Genomic DNA, 20487 nt, shown 5'->3' on the forward strand with positions numbered 1-20487 from the left:
GAAATGCAAGCATTCTAGTAAATGCAAAAATCACTTCTAAAACTTCTAGATATATTTGCATGTAACTTAATACCTTCCATTTTGTTCCCTTTGTTTATGGACACAGCATTACATATCAAACACATATAGATCTCCACATCAACACGTAAAGTACAGTATATATGTTTCTGTAACTAGTCAGTGTCATATTTAACTTTTTCTCTCACAAACAAAGAAAGAAAATATTTTAGTATTTATAAAATTTCTCATTGTGTTTGTCTTGGAAGAGACACACAGATAAACATGATCTTTGTATAACTTAATATCCTGAACAATTTATTATGTTGTGTTACTTTGTTTTTATAACATGGCTAACATTCTTTGGTAATATATGCATATATTTGAGGAATTGTTAATGATGAATGAACGTGGTCTGACAAAAAAAGGAAAAAAAATACTGAAAGCTCAGGTGTGATACAAAATTTCAGAAAATTTACAAACTGTACAGCTGATAGTTACTTACATTTTGTATTAAAAAAAGGCAGTACTTCACAAAGATACACATATGGTAACGTAGATGAGCGGTAAGTGTATTTGTAGAGATAGTTCTTTGGTCTATTCTGCAATAATATTTTTAACAAACTAATGAAATATTCCATAGAAAGAGAGCAGAAACTGTTTTGATGAGTTTATGTTTCATTTCTTTTGGAACTGTTTTGCTCACTTTACAAAAGATGCTCACGATTTGGAATTGAGCAGCTATATGAGTGAGGACAAGGAAATAAGTAGAACTGTTGTCTAAAAGTAAAGTGCCTATGTACTGATATAGACAATGAATTAATTTTACCTTCTCAGATTGTTTCGTATGTCTGATTTTGTAAGTTATAGTAAGTTCAGTTTCTTCCATTTGTATACTCATGAGACATTTGTATTTTTTTTTTTTTTTGTAAAGACATGAAATGATAACTTTCAACGTTATAATGAATCTCTTTGACATTCTATTTGCAGTTATCATTGACATGCATCCACCATCTTTTACATAGCAGTTCATATGAGTAACAACAGTGGAGCTAGCAGTGTCACCCACTGATGAACTTGCCTAACTCTATTACTACAAAATGCTAGGAACCAGTACCAATGACCAAGTTTCTTGGTTGTTAGAAATCATCCATCTATATCGACTGTAAGCTAGGAAATTTCAGTTATATCTATGAGAATCTTAAAATAATCTTAGAAATTAAAAAAAGTAAAGGGAAGTAGCAAAAATAATGATTGATTTGAAACTATCACTTCATTGTGCTATCCATATGGCAGTGAACAATGGGTACTAATAAAGAAGGGCACAAGCAGAGATTCTAGTGGTCAAGAGAAGCATTAGTATGAGAAATATAGTGAAATGGAACAGCTCAACATATAGAGCTTGGCATCTAACATTATAAACAAAAGTGATTATAAACTTAAGTGAAGGATTGTAAACAAAACAATAGATGTCCAATGGAAGGTAACCTAAAACAATCCTCCATTACCATTCATGAGGAAAATGAATTGTTGGTACTCAAAATAGGAAATAGATCTGGGAGGCACAGAGTTGAATCTGAAATAGACAATTGGTCTACCTCTTGATGAGAAAAGAATTACAACAAAAATAATTCTTTCCCAGTGAAACAGAACTTGCATAATAAAACCTACTATGAATGAGTGCTCCAATTATAGTTTTAAGTAAAGGAGTAATTACAAGAAAACGATATTTAGTTATGGATTATGATCAAATCACACTTATTTCAATTTATAAAATTCTCAAATAGTCAAGCATTACACATGTTTAGAAATTTAGTTTTTGTTCATGGCCACACGAGAGAAAATTGAAGAACTACATAAAATGACTCATATTGTTCTTAAAGAAATATGTAAGTTACTTGAATATGTATATGAATGTAAGACAGGTGACCCATGCAGAATATATCTTGAAAGCATTTTTTTATGCTTACAGAAACATTATTATGAAAAAAGATGTGTTGAAAACAAAACAGTTGTGGCACATTTGGTAGAAGAAGCTATTTGACATTTCTCATGTACAGAGAGCGATGATATACTTAAGGCAGTACCTTTTCATGAATGAATACAAATAAATTTGCTGTCAAACATTCTAATTTGGATAAGAAAGTACAAAAATTGTCCTATGAACCATTACCACTGGCACTGATGAGAACGAACAAGAACTGTAGAGGGAGAGCCAAATGCTAAGTGTAACTAGGATTAGGATGGTACAATGGAATTGCTACCTAGTAGAAATTAATGAATTTTGGTAATTATCAGTTTACAGGTGTGCTCACAATAAAGCCAGTGCCCTGTTCAGTGTGTCCTCTCCCTCTCAGTGGTCGTAAGTCTTTTATATGTCAAGAGAGAGTGCATTCTCTTCTCAGTGGCAGAGATTCCTCAGACAACAATTATATACATGGTTAGCATGACAGATAGTGGATTTTAAGTTAGCCCTCTAATACTTGGGGTATATGATTCCATCCACCATCATTTTACTTTGGTGCTAAAGTTTAGCAAAGTACATCCCATTGTTGTCATTGGAAGATACTTTTTTTTGTGGCAAACCATCTAGCTGCATTTGCTGTGGCATTCCATTCAGACTGCCACCTCCCATTGAAGCTGGTGGTGGTGCTTGTGAGGAAGTTACAGTCGCTGAGGGTGGCACCACTGGCTTTTCATCATCCAGAGAGATACCAGCGTTGATGATGCCACCACGGTATATGGACGAGACGCAAGGCGGTCGCACAGTGGAGAATCTGCGCTTGGACATGTCCTATAAGAGAAAGTTACATTGTCAAAATCAAGAAATAAAGATATACAATAATGTGACTAGAAGGAGTGTGACAAAATCAGAGTTTAATAAGTTGTGGTTATAGGCAGTGCACCATATTAAATGGGTGATGATAATTGTGAAGTTTTGGTGATCAGAATATGTGTCTTTTTCAAAACATGTGTTTTTCTCTACATACACACTCTGGAGCCACTGGGCAATGCTGGCCAAGTATACCTTGTATAATTCATCATGAATCTTATTTGTTCCATTCATGAATGGAGTATGGGAAAAATAGAATCATTCTGGACTGTTACAATCTGTTCTGGTGCTTGCAGAAAATAATGATCAACAGGATATGCCTAGCAGCAAGAACACAGTTTAATGTTAGTAGATATCTAAACATGTTTTACTGTAGTTATAACTTCACAATAGAGTTTATTTACTTTCTTGCTACGTGGTGCTTTCATATGGGTTTTAATTTCTCCTGTATTGTTTTTACCATCATTTTGTGAGGTATATTCTAGTGGTAGGAGAACAGTTCAGCAGTTTGCTGGCCTGTCTCAACTATAGTTTGTCTGGTCTTTCCAAAGAGAATTCATGAGGAGGAAGTCATTTCTTCCAATGATCCTGTACAATACCCTTGTTACCTCTGTAACAATCTTACATTGACAGGATGTAGTGGTTATGAATACTGCACTGGACCTCTGAATCTATTTGATTCATTCTTTTAACATGGATTGGTTACGATTGGTTGGTTGGTTGGTTTGGGGGATTAAAGGGACCAGAAATTGGTTAAGACCCCAAGTACTTGAGCAACACTAAAGAATTGACTGGTCCTGGTACACAGTTTCCTCTGCATGTGTACTGCTTTACAATAGTGCTCTAGTAAATGTAAGTCATCTTTTTGTGCCCCTTTGCCCATAAAACTGATTTTATATCCTTGTCTCACTTCTTACTGATTTGTACTTCTACATGTGCAACAGATGTGTTGGAGTCCAAATTCATATTACTAATGCTGTACTCAAAAGCTAAGGAGTTTTTGCTTATGTCATTTGGATTATCTCGTATTCATCCACATCTGAGGTTGTGGTTAACTTCTGAGAGTTAATGATTTATTTCCACGTAATACATTACATGAATGTTGGCATGTATAGATATGTCAGATTCCCTAATATGTCTGATCTTGGAGTTGTTGGCGGCGAATAGGCAGTAATCATAGCAGTTACAGTGTGGTAGTTGGGTTGGCATGTGCACTGACAATTCCACCACTGTGTCTACCAAATAATGTATTTTTGTGTCATGGTCCATGACCAAAAGGCAGTGTCTGCTACTGTCAGGTGTAGCTGCTGCAGATATGCTCTCTGTCATGTTTCCATTTGCATGGTGGCATACATTTCTGAGCGTTGTTGCCAAACTTCTTATGGTACTGGCAAATATTTGGCATGACAGGTGATTGATTGCAGCTTCATGATGATCGATGACATAGCCGATGATGAGTGTGTGTCACTTGCAGTGTAGTGATTTGTGTAGTCAGTTCAGCTAACTGCAACTGCAGGGATGAAAGAGTCAGTGCAAGAATGTTATCTTATTGTGAAACTAATGTTGACATGCTTGCAGATGGATACATTTCCACTGCTGTCTGCTGTCTGTGCTAGCACATTCAAATCAACAGTGCAAACTGTTAAAATTTTCTGTGTATCGGAAGGCAGTAAGGACAACTAGATGTATTATACTATGTCGTCACTGACTGTGTTACTCGCCACTGTACATAGGTGTCATAGGCTGCAATGGGCATGATCACTGAGTTCTTCCTTCGCAAAAGTTTTTACAGTTACTTCACCGCTAATTGAGATATCCATGTCATTAAAGCATTTTTATCAGACACAAGTAGTTCAGTGTTCAGGGGTGGAGCGAGGATGTCTTGCACTTCCGCAGCTAGATCTCCATTTTGTGGTGTGATGAAATAGCTGTATTTGGTTTTATCTGATGATATCTGTGCTAAGAAAGCAGGTGTTGACAGATGTGAAAAGTACCGAACTATCAGTTTAATAAGTCACAGCTGCAAAATACTAACGTGAATTCTTTACAGACGAATGGAAAAATTTGTAGAAGCCGACCTCGGGAAAGATCAGTTTGGATTCCATAGAAATGTTAGAACACATGAGGCAATACTGACCCTACGACTTATCTTAGAAGAAAGATTAAGGAAAGGCAAACCTACGTTTCTAGCATTTGTAGACTTGGAGAAAGCTTTTGCCAATGTTGACTTGAATACTCTCTTTCAAATTCTAAAGGTGGCAGGGGTAAAATACAGGGAGCGAAAGGCTAATTACAATTTGTACAGAAAGCAGATGGCAGTTATAAGAGTCGAGGGGCATGAAAGGGAAGCGGTGGTTGGGAAGGGAGTGAGACAGGGTTGTAGCCTCTCCCAGATGTTATTCAATCTGTATATTGAGCAAGCAGTAAAGGAAATAAAATAAAAATTCAGAGTAGGTGTTAAAATCCATGGAGAAGAAATAAATAAAAACTTTGAGGTTCGCCGATGACATTGTAATTCTGTCAGAGACAGCAAAGGACTTGGAAGAGCAGTTGAACGGAATGGACAGTGCCTTGAAAGGAGGGTATAAGATGAGCATCAACAAAAGCAAAATGAGGATAATGGAATGTAATCAAATTAAGGGGAGTTGGAATGCCGGAAAATGGAAAAAATTCACATTTTCAGTTTTTAACCTTATAACTTAATTTGAAATTTTCTGCTTAAAATGGTGCAAAATTTGTTAAGAAATTCCAATTGGAAGTATTTTTATTTAATTTTTCAAAATTACATGTGCGCCCAGCAAAGTTACCCATCTTGTGATTTGTACACATTTAAATCTTCGCATTTCCGAAAACATTACATATAGAAGGCTGTGGATTTCACTCTTCAGTTGTAGAATCTTTGATCCTTCCATAGGTACCATTGTTTTTACGACTAGCTGTGTTTATTGTTCAGTTTTTGATCTGTGAGTGTTTGTTTTGAGCCTCGAGTTTAGTTTGTCGCTCATTTGGAGTTTGTTATCTGTCTTGTTTTGACTTTCAGTGGTGAGTGCGTAGTTTCTACGATGCCTAGGAGTGCATCATTATTTAAAAAGCGAAAGTTTCGCGGTAATAGATTTACAAATAACGTTTGTTCAAGTGATTCTGCTTCAGCACCTGTTGATGCTGGTGAAAGTTCTGACGTTTGTACAGCTGAGATGTGTGAAGGAGACACGCCCACCAGTGCATCAAAAAAGAAGTTATCAAACTGTGCAAGTGAAATTACAGATGAAGCTTCTAATGAACAATATGTTTTAGTCGACTTTCCTGTTTTTACTGAGTTTATGAAGAAATGTTTGTGTTGTAATCTTTGTGGAGGTTCTTTTGATATGAACATAACAAAATCTATAGGACTTTCCTGCAAAATTGCTATAGTTTGTGCCAGTTGTGAAAATGAGACCTGTTTTTGGAGCTCTAAAACATGCAGTAGCAATTTGTTTGAGAGTAATATCAGGCTAATGTATGCAATGAGAGCAATTGGTAAAGGACATACTGCTGCTCAAACATTTTGTGCCATAATGAATCTTCCACCTCCACCTGCTAAAATTGACAATTACACTGAAGTGATAGGAGATGCTGTTCAGTCTGTAGCAGATTTATCAATGAAAGCTGCTGCCAGTGAAGCAAAATATATAAATGAAGGAAACCCAGATATCCCTGTTGCTTTTGATGGAACCTGGCAGAAAAGGGGTCACACATCCAAAAATGCTGTTGCTACTGTTACTAGTGTGGACAGCGGTAAAGTTTTGGACTATGAAGTGCTCACTAAACATTGTTACCATTGTGCATCTGGTAAGATAGAAGCAGCTCACATATGTAGCAAGAATTATGAAGGTACGAGTGGAGGCATGGAGGCTGCCGCTGCTGTGAAAATGTTTAGCAGATCAGAAAAAGAACGGGGAGTATTTTACACAAAATTCCTTGGAGATGGGGACTCCAAGGCATACAAAAGTGTTACAGAATCCATGCCATATGTCAATAAGACAATAACTAAACTAGAATGTGTCGGTCATGTTCAGAAACGAATGGGCACTCGTCTAAGGAAACTGAAACAGAATCTGAAGGACAAAATTTTGTCAGATGGTAAAACCATTAGAGGTCGCCTGTCAGATAAAATTATAAATGAATTACAACAATACTATGGTATGGCAATAAGAAATAATGCAAATAATTTGCAGGAAATGAGACAAGCTGTATGGGCCACATATTTACATCGATCATCAACTGATGATAATCCTCAACATTTTGCTTGTCCAGATGGTCCTCAGTCATGGTGCAATTATAGAAAATCTCAAGCTACTGGGGATCCTTATCACCATAAAAATTATATTCCATTGGCTGTTATGGAAGTAATTAAACCAATATATAGAGACTTGGGGCATCCTGATCTTCTGCGAAAATGTCTTCATGGTTGTACCCAGAATCAAAACGAGTCGTTCAACAACCTCATTTGGACTCGTGTACCTAAGAATGTATTTGTTGGGATAAAAACATTGAAATGGGGAGTCAGTGATGCTGTTATTTCATTCAATGATGGTCATATGGGTAGGCTAAAGGTCATGGCAAGGCTCGGCATTGCTCCTGGTATCAACACCATCAGAGGTCTTCAGCTTCTGGACAGCGTGCGAGTAAGGAAGGCTCAGTATGCAGCTGAATTTAATACAAAAAAAGCAAGGGCAGCAAGGAGAAGAAAGCTTCTAGGTGAAGAAGAAGAACTAGAAGATGACCCTGATTACTCTGCTGGACACTTTTGATAATAGAATAAAAGGTATTTGTGAATTTTCATAATAAATTACTTTAATCGCATTTTCTGGCATTTGACATTTTTAGTGTTACATGTACCTTTATCTCATAAACCACTCAACCAACAACATTCAAATTTTCAGAAATGCTGCAAAACAGTTCAAAGAGGCCACTGAACTAGAATCATGACAAGAACTGGCTTATTCTCTGAACTAGGGAAGTTTATGTTATACTTTTTCCAATAAAAAATGGCTTAATGGTAAAAAATTCATAAATACTATACCAACAAAAAGAAAACATTGGTTCTAGTTCAGTGGGCTCACAATATATGCTGAAAACCTCTGCCAGAATTTCAAAGTTCTGAAGATAATAGTTCCAAAGAAAAAGGTACACAAAGTTAGCAAATTTAACATTGGCGAGATAGGGCATTCCAACTCCCCTTAAGTTGGGTGATGCTGCGGGAATTAGATTAGGAAATGAGACACTTAAAATAGTAAAGGAGTTTTACTATTTGGGGAGCAAAATAACTGATGATGGTCGAAGTAGAGAGGATATAAAATGTAGACTGGCAATGGCAAGGAAAGCATTTCTGAAGAAGAGAAATTTGTTAACATCGAGTATTGATTTAAGTGTCAGGAAGTCATTTCTGAAAGTATTTGTATGGAGTGTAGCCATGTATGGAAGTGGATCATGGACGATAAATAGTTTAGACAAGAAGAGAATAGAAGCTTTCAAAATGTGGTGCTACAGAAGAATGCTGAAGATTAGATGGGTAGATCACATAACTAATAAGGAGGTATTGAATAGAATTGGGGAGAAGAGGAGTTTGTGGCACAACTTGACTAGAAGAAGGGATCGGTTGGTAGGACATGTTTTGAGGCTTCAAGGGATCACAAATTTAGCATTGGAGGGCAGCGTGGAGGGTAAAAATCGTAGAGGGAGACCAAGAGATGAATACACTAAGCAGATTCAGAAGGATGTGGGCTGAAGTAGGTACTGGGAGATGAAGAGGCTTGAACAGGATAGAGTATCATGGAGAGCTGCATCAAACCAGTCTCAGGACTGAAGACCACAACAACAACAACAACAACATCTGTGCTAACATGAACTGGCCTTCCAGTTGTGCAAACTGTAATAAAGGGTTATTATGCCAGAATCATGGGGGTTTGATCGCAATTCTGCTGATTCCACTGCTTGCAGCTGGTGCTACATTTATTGTTGAGTCTGGTATTTTGAGTGTGAAAATAAATGTGATGCAGTTGACTTGTGATGTGATACGGTGCGTTGGAGCCAGCGTAATGACATAAGATCATGTCGGGTTCACCAAAATATGTGGTTAACATCTGAGAGTTAATAATTTAATTTCACATATTACATTATATTAATGTATAGGTATGTCAAATTTCTTAATACATGAAGCACAGAATACTAAACTAACTTGAAAAATCAGAGAATAACACAACACATATAAATGTACATGTCACAGAATATTTATGCACACTGCCACTGGGCTTATTGTCATGGTGTGATACTCTACAAGGTAAATTGCTCGTTATTTTACTGACTGAACATTCTGCATAAAGTGTCTCCAATGCACTCACAGCTAAATAAAAAAACCACCTTGTTAAGAATATGAATTTTGTGCATACAGTTCAACTGTCATCAAATGATCTGAGTTTTTGTGCACACTATGTAGGATGTAGTATACAGGTTGTATCAGAAGTATGTTTTACTCTTTCCAAAATAACGAAAATAACTATATAAACAATCTTTGGAGGTACTGGTACCTGATTTGCAACTTCCTAATGAGTGAATATTTTACTAAATTCTCAAGTTAGAAATTGATAACAAATGTTCAATATGCCCTTCTCCGCATCTACACAAGCTTGCACCCCACAAAAAGATGTGCCCCTGCAAGTAACATGAAGCATGCGATTCATGTCTGATGTGACTCCAGCACTGTTTGAAATGCACTATATGTTACCTGTTGTAATGATAGGTATGGAGGGTACCACCTGTTCTGTGGTGTGCATGTTTCACAGACTGTAACCATTTTTGTTGTTACTTCCATAGGTAAACAATTGGTTTTTTCAGTAGACAGTCCTATGCAGTTACACTTCTTCGATATCTCGTGGAAGACTGCAAAATCAGTCAGCCGCATCCATTGGTGACTGAGGGGTGTGACAGTCCATGATCCTGTTGCGTATGCAAGGGTTAAGTACACGGAGGACAGCTGAAATATTTGTTGCTAGTTTCTGACTTAACCACTTAACATGTTCTATTGTTGTTATGGCCATCAGTCTGAAGTCTGGTTTGATGCAGTTCTCCACACCAGTGTATATTGGGCAACTCTCTTCACCTCTGCATGACCACTGTAACCTACTTCCACTGGAACTTGCTTACTGTAGTCATGTCTCCCTCTGCAGTTTTTACCTGCCACACTTTCCTCACCAAATTGATGATTCATTAAAGTGTCAGTGTATGTCCTATCAGCCAATTCCTTCTGTCAGCAAAGTTGTGTCATAAACTTTTTTCTCCCAAATTCAATTCACTACCTCTTCATTAGTTAGCCAATTTACCCACCTGATTTTCAACATTCTTCTGTAAAACTGAATTTCAAGAGATTCCATCCTCCTCTTGCCTGGACTGTAACCATTCCCATTTCATTTTTGTACAAGGCTACACTCTAGGCAAACACCTTTAGAAAAGACTTCTAAACACTTAAATTTATATTCGGTATTGAAACACTTCACTTTTTCAGAAGTATTTTTCTTGTTATAGCCAGTCTACACTTAGTGTCTTCACCAGCCACAGTTATTTTGCTTCCCAAATAACAAAACTCATCTACTACTGTTAGTGGCTCATTTTATAATCCAATTGATCAGCATCATCTGATTTAATTTAGTTGCCCTTGTTTTATATTTGTTGATGGTCATCACATAAACTCCTCTCAAGACAGTATATAGTCTGTACAACTGATCTTCCAAATATGTAGTCTTTTCCTAGAGAACTGCAGTGTCAGCAGCAAACCACAATGTTTTTATTCCTTCTCCCTGACCCATAATTCCATCTCCAAATATCTGCCTCGTTTCCTTTACTGTTGCTCAATATACAGACCAAATAACTTCAGGGATAGGTTACAACCCTGTCTCACTATTGCTCTCAACTGTTGCTTCCCTTTCAGGTTCTTCGACTTTCATATCAGGGGTCTCGATTCTATAAAAATCATGTAACAATGTTTTTCTCCCTATACTTTTTCCCTGATACATTCAGAATTTTGAAAGACTGTAGTCCAGCTGAAATTGTCAAATGCTTTTTGTAAGGGAAACTGCAAGTGGAATAAATATAGGTTTGCTTTCCTTCAGTCAAACATCTAATATAATTTGTAGGTCACTATTGCCTCATGTTGTCCCACATTTCTCCAGAACCTAAAATAGTCTTCTCTGAGGTTGAATTCTCCTACCCTTCATATTCTTCTGTAAATATTTTGCTACAATGATAAATTAATTGTTTGGTAATATTCACAACTGTCAGCAGATACCTTATGTGGAACTGGCATTGTTACATTGTACTTGAAATCTGGGGGTATTTTGCATGTATCATGTATGTTACACACTGGGAGGAATAGTTTTGTTATGGCTGGTTCTCCATAAGATCTTTATAATTGCAAGGGGATCTCATCTACTCCAGGTGGCTTATTTTGACTTAGATGCTTTAGTGATCTCTCAGATTCTTTTCCCAGTGTCATATCCCCCATCTCATATTAATCCTCTTCTCATTCATAATATCGTCTTCAAGTTTGTTCCTATGTACAGACATTTTATATAATCCTCCTAACTTTCGTTGTTCCCTTCTTGGCTTAATACTGCCCTGCTATCTAAGCTCTTGATGTTCGTACAGCTGCTCCTCTTTCCTCCAAAGCTCTCTCTCTCTTACTTGCCTATAAACAGCATCTATCTTTCCTACATTCAAATATGTTTCTGCAGCCTTGCATATCCCTTCTAGCCATTCATTGTTTGTCATTTTGCCCTCTCTGTCAGTCTCGTATTTTAGATGTCTGCCTGCTTGATTTACAGCATTTTTATATTTTTCTCCTTTCATTAATTAAATTCAGAACCTTCAGAAAAGTGATCTTTCATTCATACTTCAAAAATCATGCATTTTCTGGTATTTGTTTACATGGGCTTTTTCTCTTTTGTTACTGTGAGGAATGCAGCCTAGAGTTTATAAAGCTGTTTTTGTTATACCAAGTACTGAGAACAAGAGCTGTCCTACTTTCTGTGCTTCTTTCTAACCTCTCACATCTCAGGGTTTTGTACAGTACAGTTCAGATGACATCTGCATACTTTTTTTTTTTGAACAGTCACTCATCAAAACCTGTAGGGTATTCAGTTTAGAATCACAAAATTGGGCAAGAATAAAAGTTTCACAGTATAAGCAAAAGGCTATATATTTGTGATTATTCTACATGGAAAAATATTTCTGTTGTTCTTTGTTATTCTACTTCAAACTTGAAATTAAAACATTCTTGCAAGTCTTGGAATGTTGCCATTATCACTGCCAATAACAGAACAAAATCATTTAGACCCTACATTCCAAAAATTCTTCAGTATTTTCATTAAATGGCATGTTCATAATACCTAAAAATCTCAATTATTGATCCACGGCTTATCAAAACTAATTTTATTACTTATTACAGTCCTTTGGCTATCAGGAGTTCATGAGCTAGCTCATTAGTCTCAAGACTACACTAATTACAAATTACCAGGAATTTGAGATTTTGTTGCTATCGTTCATATGTAAACATATACATGATTACCAACTTCTTGATAAAGTAGGCGAAAAAGATACATGAATAAGTACATCTACATCTACATGGATACTCTGCAAATCACATTTAAGTGCCTGGAAGAGGGTTCATCGAACCACCTTCACAATTCTCTATTATTCCAATCTCGTATAGCGCGCGGAAAGAATGAACACTTACATCTTTCCGTACGAGCTCTGATTTCCCTTATTTTATCGTGGTGATCGTTCCGCCCTATGTAGGTCGGTGTCAACACAATATTTTCGCATTCGGAGGAGAAAGTTGCTGATTGGAATTTCGTGAGAAGATTCCCTCGCAACGTTGCCTTTGTTTTAATGATTTCCAGCCCATATCCCGTATTATTTCTGTGACACTCTCTTCCATATTTTGCGATAATACAAAACGTGCTGCCTTTCTTTGAACTTTCTCGATGTACTCCGTCAGTACTACCTGGTAAGGATCCCACACCGTGCAGCAGTATTCTAAAAGAGGACGGACAAGCGTAGTGTAGGCAGTCTCCTTAGTAGGTCTGTTACATTTTCTAAGTGTTCTGACAATAAAACGCAGCCTTTGGTTAGCCTTTCCCACAACATTTTCTATGTGTTCCTTTACAATTTAAGTTGTTCGTAATTGTAATACCTAGGTATTTAGTTGAATTTACAGCTTTTAGATTAGACTGATTTATCGTGTAACCAAAGTTTAACGAGTTCCATTTAGTACTCATGACCTCACAATTTTCGTTATTTAGGGTCAACTGCCACTTTTCGCACTATTCAGATATTTTTTCTAAATCGTTTTGCAAAAAAATGGCTCTGAGCAGTAACTTCTGAAGTCATCAGTCCCCTAGAACTTAGAACTACTTAAACTTAACTAACCTAAGGACATGACACACATCCATGCCCGAAGCAGGATTCGAACCTGCGACCGTAGCGGTCGCGCGGCTCCAGGCTGGAGCGCCTAGAACCGCTCGGCCACTCCGGATGGCAAATCGTTTTGCAGTTTGTTTTGATCTTCTGATGACTTTATTAGTCGATAAACGACAGCGTCATCTGCAAACAACCGAAGACGGCTGCTCAGATCTAGCAAAGGGCATATAACACTACCGTGGGGAACGCCTGAAATCACTTCTGTTTTACTCGATGACTTTCCGTCAGTTACTACGAACTGTGACCTCTCCGACAGGAAATCGCAAATCCAGTCACATAACTGAGACGATATTCCATAAGCACGCAATTTTACTACGAGCCGCTTATGTGGTACAGTGTCAAAAGCCTTCCGGAAATCCAGGAATACGGAATCGATCTGGAATCCCTTGTTAATAGCACTCAGCACTTCATGTGAGTAAAGAGCTAGTTGTATGCGAGTGCAGGCTTTCTCGGCGAATTTCATATTTGAAGTCTTCAGCCGGCCGGAGTGGCCGAGCGGTTCTAGGCGCTACAGTCTGGAACCACGCGACCGTACGGTCGCAGGTTCGAATCCCGCCTCGGGCATGGATGTGTGTGATGTCCTTAGGTTAGTTAGGTTTAAGTAGTTCTAAGTTCTAGGGGACTGGTGACCACAGTAGTTAAGTCCCATAGTGCTCAGAGCCATTTGAACCATTTTTTTGAAGTCTTCACGGGTTGTCAGCCGAGTAGCTACGAGACGACGATGCTACTCGGCTGACAACCCGTGAAGACTTCATATAAGAGCTAGTTGTGTTTCACAGGAACGATGTCCTCTAAACCCATGTTGACTGTGCGTCAATAGACCGTTTCCTTCGAGGTAATTCATAATGTTCGAACACAATATATGTTCTAAAATCCTGCTGCATGTCGACGATAACGATATGGGCCTGTAATTTAGTGGATTACGCCTACTACATTTCTTGATTATTGGTGTGACCTGTGCAACTTTCCTGTCTTTGGGTACGGATCTTTCGTCGAGAGAACGGTTGTATATGATTGTTAAGTATGGAGCTAATGCATCAGCATACTCTGAAAGGAACCTAATTGGTATACAGTTTGGACCAGAAGACTTGCTTTTATTAAGCGATTTAAGTTGCTTCACTACTCCGAGGATATTTGCTTCTACGCTACTCATGTTGGCAGCTGTTTTCGATTCGATTCTGGAATATTTATTTCGTCTTCTTTTGTGAAGGCATTTCGAAGGCTGTGTTTAGTAACTCTGCTTTGCAGAACTGTCTTCGATAGTATCTCCAATGTTATCGTGCAGAGAAGGCATTGATTGTTTCTTGCCGCTAATATACTTCACATACGACCAGGATCTCTTTGGATTTTCTGCCAGGTTTCGAGACAAAGTTTCGTTGTGGAAACTGTTATAGGCGTCTCGCATTGAACTCCGCCTAAATTTCGAGCTTCTGTAAAGGATCGCCAATCTTGAAGATTTTGCGTCTGTTTAAATTTGGCTTGTTTGTTTCGTTGTTTCCGCAACAGTGTTCTAACCTGTTTTGTGTACCAAGGAGGATCAGCTCTGTCGTTTGTTAGTTTATTTGGTATAAACCTCTCAATTGCTGCCGATACTATTTCTTTGAATTTAAGCCACATCTGGTCTACACTTATATTATTAATTTGGAAGGAGTGGAGATTGTCTCACAGGAAGGCGTCAAGTGAATTTTTATCTGGTTTTTTGAATAGGTATATTTTTCGAGGATTTGGGGATTACAATATTCAATCTCACTACGACAACCCTGTGTAATGTATCCCAACAACCAATGATGAAAATATTTTAGCAATGTCATGTTCAATTCTACAGGAATGATTGTACCGCACGATCATGATGTAGTCCAGGACAGAAACGTCAGCATCAGTCGTAATTTCGCCTGCCTTTTTTATTGCATTGCAGATCTAGATTTCAACTGATAGTGCAGCTATCATTAGTACATTATAAGCAGTCATATAGACTCAACATAATTATAACTATTAATATTACAGTCTAAGTCAGGCATCTGAAGCATCAAATTTAGCAGCACTTGGTGCCACAGTGACACAACAAACTGTTAGGAATCGTTTGCTTCTAGGATAGCTCCAAGCCAGGCACCCTGTAATGTTCATTCCAGTGACCCAAAACCATCACCACTTGCGACTTTAGTGATGTGAAGCGAGAGCTCATTGGAGGGCAGGGTGGAAATCTGTTGTGTTCTCTAATGAAAGCTAGTTCTACCTCGGTGCCAGCAATGGCTGTGTGTTGGTCAGAAGGAGGCCAGTTGATGGCCTGCAACCAACTTGTCTGTGTGCTAGACACACTGGACCTACACCTGGAGTTATGATCTGGGGTGCAATTTGGCATCACAACAGGAGCACTCTCGTGCTTATCCCATGGATCCTGACTGCAAATTTGTACATCAATCTGGTGATTCGACATGTTGTGCTGACATTCATAAACAGCATTCCAGTGGGTGTTTTCCAACAGGATAACGCTCGCCTACATACCGCTGTTGTAGCTCAACATGCTCTACAGAATATTGGCATATTACCTTGGCCTGGTCGATCACCAGATCCATCTCCAGTCGAGCACATAAGGGACAGCATCGGATGACAAACCCAGCATCATCCACAACCAGCATTAACCGTCCCTGTATTGACTGATCAATGTAATAAGCATGGAACTTCATCCCAGAAACTGACATCTGCCACCAGTACAACACGATGCATGTATGTTTGCTTGCCTGTATTCAATATTCTAGCCTTTACTTTTGTTATTAATGTAACACTATTTCACATTTGCAATGGCTTATCTTGCACTTACATTAAACAGTGATGTCGCAGTGTTAATCAGTTGAATAAGTAGCGTAGACAAATGTATTGCTGCAATTTCGTCACTCTACATTAATTATTTTTTGTGTTGCGATTTTTTCCGAAATTGTATGGGGGGCAGTGTGTTTGACTTAGCAATCAACATCTCAACAACTTGGTAGCTTCACAGAACTCACTCATCAATGAAGGATCTCATTTGGACCTGGCATACCTGAAGGAATTTTGGTGTCTCTTCCTCTCACTAGGTCATTATCAGGACTAGAGGCGCTATTAGGGGGCTATCTCCTATGGTGACTAATCCCTCGCCTGGTGTGCCCGTGTTGGCGCCCTCAGGAGGAGGCTACTCACCCTGAGACTGAGGCGGTTGCGCAGGCTCTTGGGCAGGTTGTCGAGCAGGACGCGCACCGGCGGTGACAGCAGTGCCGGGTCCACCGTGGTGGGGTCACGCGGACCCGACACCAGGCTCACCACCAGGCCCACCACCACCGTCGTCACACAGCCGATGGCCGAGTACCACAGGTAGGACAGCCGGTACAGCACGAACACTCTGCAAACAACATAGGTAATTAATGACATGGTCGACAAGAAGGAGCAAAGGGTCTGTGTGAAATTTTGTTTTCTGTTAGCGAAAACTGTAGCCGAGACCATTGGGATGCTTCGACAAGCCTTTAATGATGACGCTTTGGGGAAATCACAGGTCTACGAATGGCTTTCCCGTTTCAAATCTGGTAACATATCAGCTGAAGACATGCCACGCCCCAATCGTCATTCGATAGGTATGAATGACGAAAACATTGTCACAATAAAACGTACAACTGAGGAAGATCGTCGAAGAACCATTGACCTAATTTCTGGGGAAACGAAAATGTCATGGAGCACGGTCCAGCCAATTTTAACCGAAGATTTGCACATGAGATGGGTGTTGGCGAAATTTATGCCTCACTTGCTCGCAGATGATCCAAGAGAAAACCACGTGAATGTTTGCCGCCACCTGCAGAGTGGAGTACAGAACAATCCAAATTTTCTTAAAGAAAATGCGATGAGAGTTGGTGCTACAGGTGCTCCAGAGTCGAAATAACCGTCGAGCTAGTGGAAAAAAACGCCACTACGACCCACGAAAGCACATCGAGTGTGCTTGAATGTGAAAACAATGTTGATTTGTTTTTGTATATGTCAATGGCATTGCCCACAAGGAGTTCTTCCGTCCAGAACAGACTGTGAAACAATATTTTTATCTGAATGTTTTACGAAGGTTACGAGAGAGTGGGTGACGAAAACGGCCATAACGTAGAGAAATGGGAACTGGTTGCTCCACCACGACAATGCTCCCCACACAGCTCTGACGGTCCGATAATTCATCGAGGAAAACAACATGTGCTTGTGCATCATCCACCTTACTCATCCGATCTGGCTCCATCTGACTTTTTTATTTTCACGGATTACGGATGAAGCAAGTTCTGAAAAGAAAGTGATTCAGTGATCTGGATAACATCAAAGAAAACAGAGTACCAGCTTGGAACAGATCCTGCCTCATGATTTCCAGAACAGTTTTCAGCAGTGACAAAAGCGTTGGGACAAGTGCAGTAATGCACATGGACAATACTTTGAAGAGGACTAAAATATTATGAATGTGCAGTTCAATAAATACGCAAAATAACAAAAATTCCCGTTATTTTTGGGTGGCCCGTCATACCTTAAAGGACTAATGTTCTTGGAAGAAGGGATGTTTCGAAGTGCCTTAGACACAGCCCAGGGAGCTGTTCCAGAAGAAACTTCACTCAGATCCTAGGTTCAAGTTCGGATACCGCACACAATTTTAATCTACCTGGAAGTTCCAAATCAGCGCAAATTACGCTGCAGAGTCGAAACTGATTCCGAAACATATCGTTTGATATTTTCAAAATAACAGATCTCTGGTACAGGCGATTTTTGGGAGGAGAAATACCGTACATTTTGAGCTGAGAAACAAAATTTCACACACTGAAACCAGAAACAACAATACACCACGCCCCAGACTATCCATGTACAGGTTATCCAGCTTGTGGATTGTCCATCTGATTGATTATCCGCACATACTTTGAGGATTAAAAAAGAAAATAAAAGAATCTAAGCCTGAACTACTCTGTTATAATTCGACCGAATACTTTCATGCACAAACGAACTTTCTGGTCGTGAAGACGTAAATGACGAAAATACTTGCGAGTGGTTGAATAGTGATGCCTACGAACGTGGATTTGAGTAACTAAGTGCACATATGGCGAACAAATTGTATTCGGTAGAGGAAGAAAGTGAAGACTAGGCGATCGAGGAACCCGTTACCACGTACACCGCGCCCCTGAAAATCGTCCGTCTATTCTCAGTGTGTGCAGGACAAAGTTCATGTGAAGCTACAGATATTTTGACTCTTCAGAAAATATGAGAATCGTCGATGGAAGAAAAAAGAAGTGAACGAATAGCAGGTAGAGTAAATTCCCGAAAATGAACTAACAGCAGGTGAAACGAAACAATGCATGATGTAAGATTAATTTCGTGAAAAGTTCTCAACTTCCGGCAACCAGTGCGTTAAGTATTGCAGTGGGCTTTCAAATGCGGCATCTAGCATATTTTGTAAATCCAGTAGACAACAGATCCGAGTAAAAATGTGCATTTTTGGAGTACCCAAGTTTTACCGTTATCCGTGCAGTCTCGTGTCTGCACTAACCTGGATAAAAGGGAAATTGCTGTACAAATTTTGTGTAGATGACTCATAGGTAGTTGTAGTAGTTATGGTAGTATTAACGGTGTTGTAATTGTTGATGCAGGTGAAGGTATTGGTTTAATGGGTTACGTTAGCTCCAGTGGTGCTGGTGGTCCTGTCAATAGTGAAGTAAATTATTATTATTATTATTATTATTATTATTATTATTATTACTACTACTACCTACTACTACTACTACTACTACGACTATTAGCTATTCCCAGCCATGCATTGCTGCGGCTCAATCTGGTTAAATCGAAAAGAAAGGAGACAGAAATCATACGTTTGTAACAAGTATGGGAATTGGACATACGTTGTATTCTCCTCCCCCCCCCCCCCCCCCCTCGTTTTCTGTCCATCACCTCATCCCCCGTTATTTGTCAATGTCCTGCTCCTACCCCATTTCTCTGCCTGTTACCTTCTCCCTCCTTTCTCTGTCCATCTTCTCCTCTCTCTCTCCACCTCTGTGTCCAACTCCTCCCCCGCCCCCCTCCCCTTTCTCTGACGTCGAGCCTTCTTAAGTGTTATTGGATATTCAGATTCTGTAATAGTATACTAATCATAAGCCGATAAACCTTGTATAGAACTTTCCTGTTTGCTAAAAACGTTCACTATTGTATATTTTACCTATATACAGTATTTATATATTATATATGTTAAAAATATGTAGCTTATGTCCATCCAAATGACTGTTAGAGTATCGTGTAAAAATTTAGAGTAAATCAGACAAGAGCTTTTTGCGATTTTTGGTAATACGTTTCCATATGCAAATATTTTAATTTGTTGTTCTACAAGTAAAACTAAAGAAAAAAATTCATCCAAACATAGGTCCGCAAATGTTTAGTTACGGAGCTACGCCTAATAAACGATTTTGCCTGAAATTTAGCAACTTTGCTAATACGAAGCCATCGGAAAATCGTACAAGATTAAAGTAAAGAACGATTTCCGTTTATTTTGTTGTTGTTGATCTGTGATCTGGTGAATCTAATAAAACATGTCCCAGACGCGTATCTACAGTAGTTTTCCAGAACATCCAGAGAATCAAAGAAGTAATTTCGTGAAATTTTTAATTTATTAACTACTTGACCTTTTTTTTTTTTTTTTAAATTCCAGACAATTGCACAAAGTTTTCAACAGGAGTTGTAGAGAATTTAATTTTGGAAAAATGATGGTAATAACGTTAACTGAAACTGTGTGAGTGTGTCAGATAATCTGCTTTTATTGGAAAAGTGCGTTTGGCGTCATTGGCCGGGAGGCCCCTTGCGGGGTAGGTCCGACCGCCTTGGTGCAGGTCTTATTACATTCGACGCCACATTGGGCGACCTGCGCGCCGGATGAAATGATGATGAAGACAACACAACACCCAGTCCCTGAACGGAGAAAATCCCTGACCCAGCCGGGAATCGAACCCGGGCCCGTAGGACGGCAACCCGTCAAGCTGACCACTTTTTTTTTTGTTTGATCGTTGCATTTTGTCATTGCGGACGTCACATGACATCCGGTTAAGTTCGTATGTTGATCCTTCCTCTCAGTTTTTTTATTACAGGGGCCAATCAGCTCTCTGACTGAACACGCTGAACTA

At 38.9% G+C, this 20487-nt stretch overlaps 1 protein-coding gene across 1 annotated transcript in view; it reads right to left on the bottom strand.

The window, feature by feature from the left end:
• Positions 1-894: 894 nt before the first annotated feature.
• Positions 895-20487, bottom strand: part of LOC124594914 (sodium-coupled monocarboxylate transporter 1-like) — a 118046-nt gene continuing 98453 nt past the window's right edge. Inside the window, exons 15-16 of the mRNA XM_047133394.1 lie at positions 16517-16715; positions 895-2791 (exon numbers count right to left, since the gene is read on the bottom strand). Of these exons, the coding sequence (XP_046989350.1) occupies positions 2522-2791; positions 16517-16715 (469 nt within the window). The 3' untranslated portion in view covers positions 895-2521. The remainder of the gene's footprint in view (positions 2792-16516; positions 16716-20487) is intronic.

The sequence above is a fragment of the Schistocerca americana genome, chromosome 2 (genome assembly GCF_021461395.2).
Source record: "Schistocerca americana isolate TAMUIC-IGC-003095 chromosome 2, iqSchAmer2.1, whole genome shotgun sequence".
Lineage (NCBI taxonomy): Eukaryota > Metazoa > Arthropoda > Insecta > Orthoptera > Acrididae > Schistocerca > Schistocerca americana.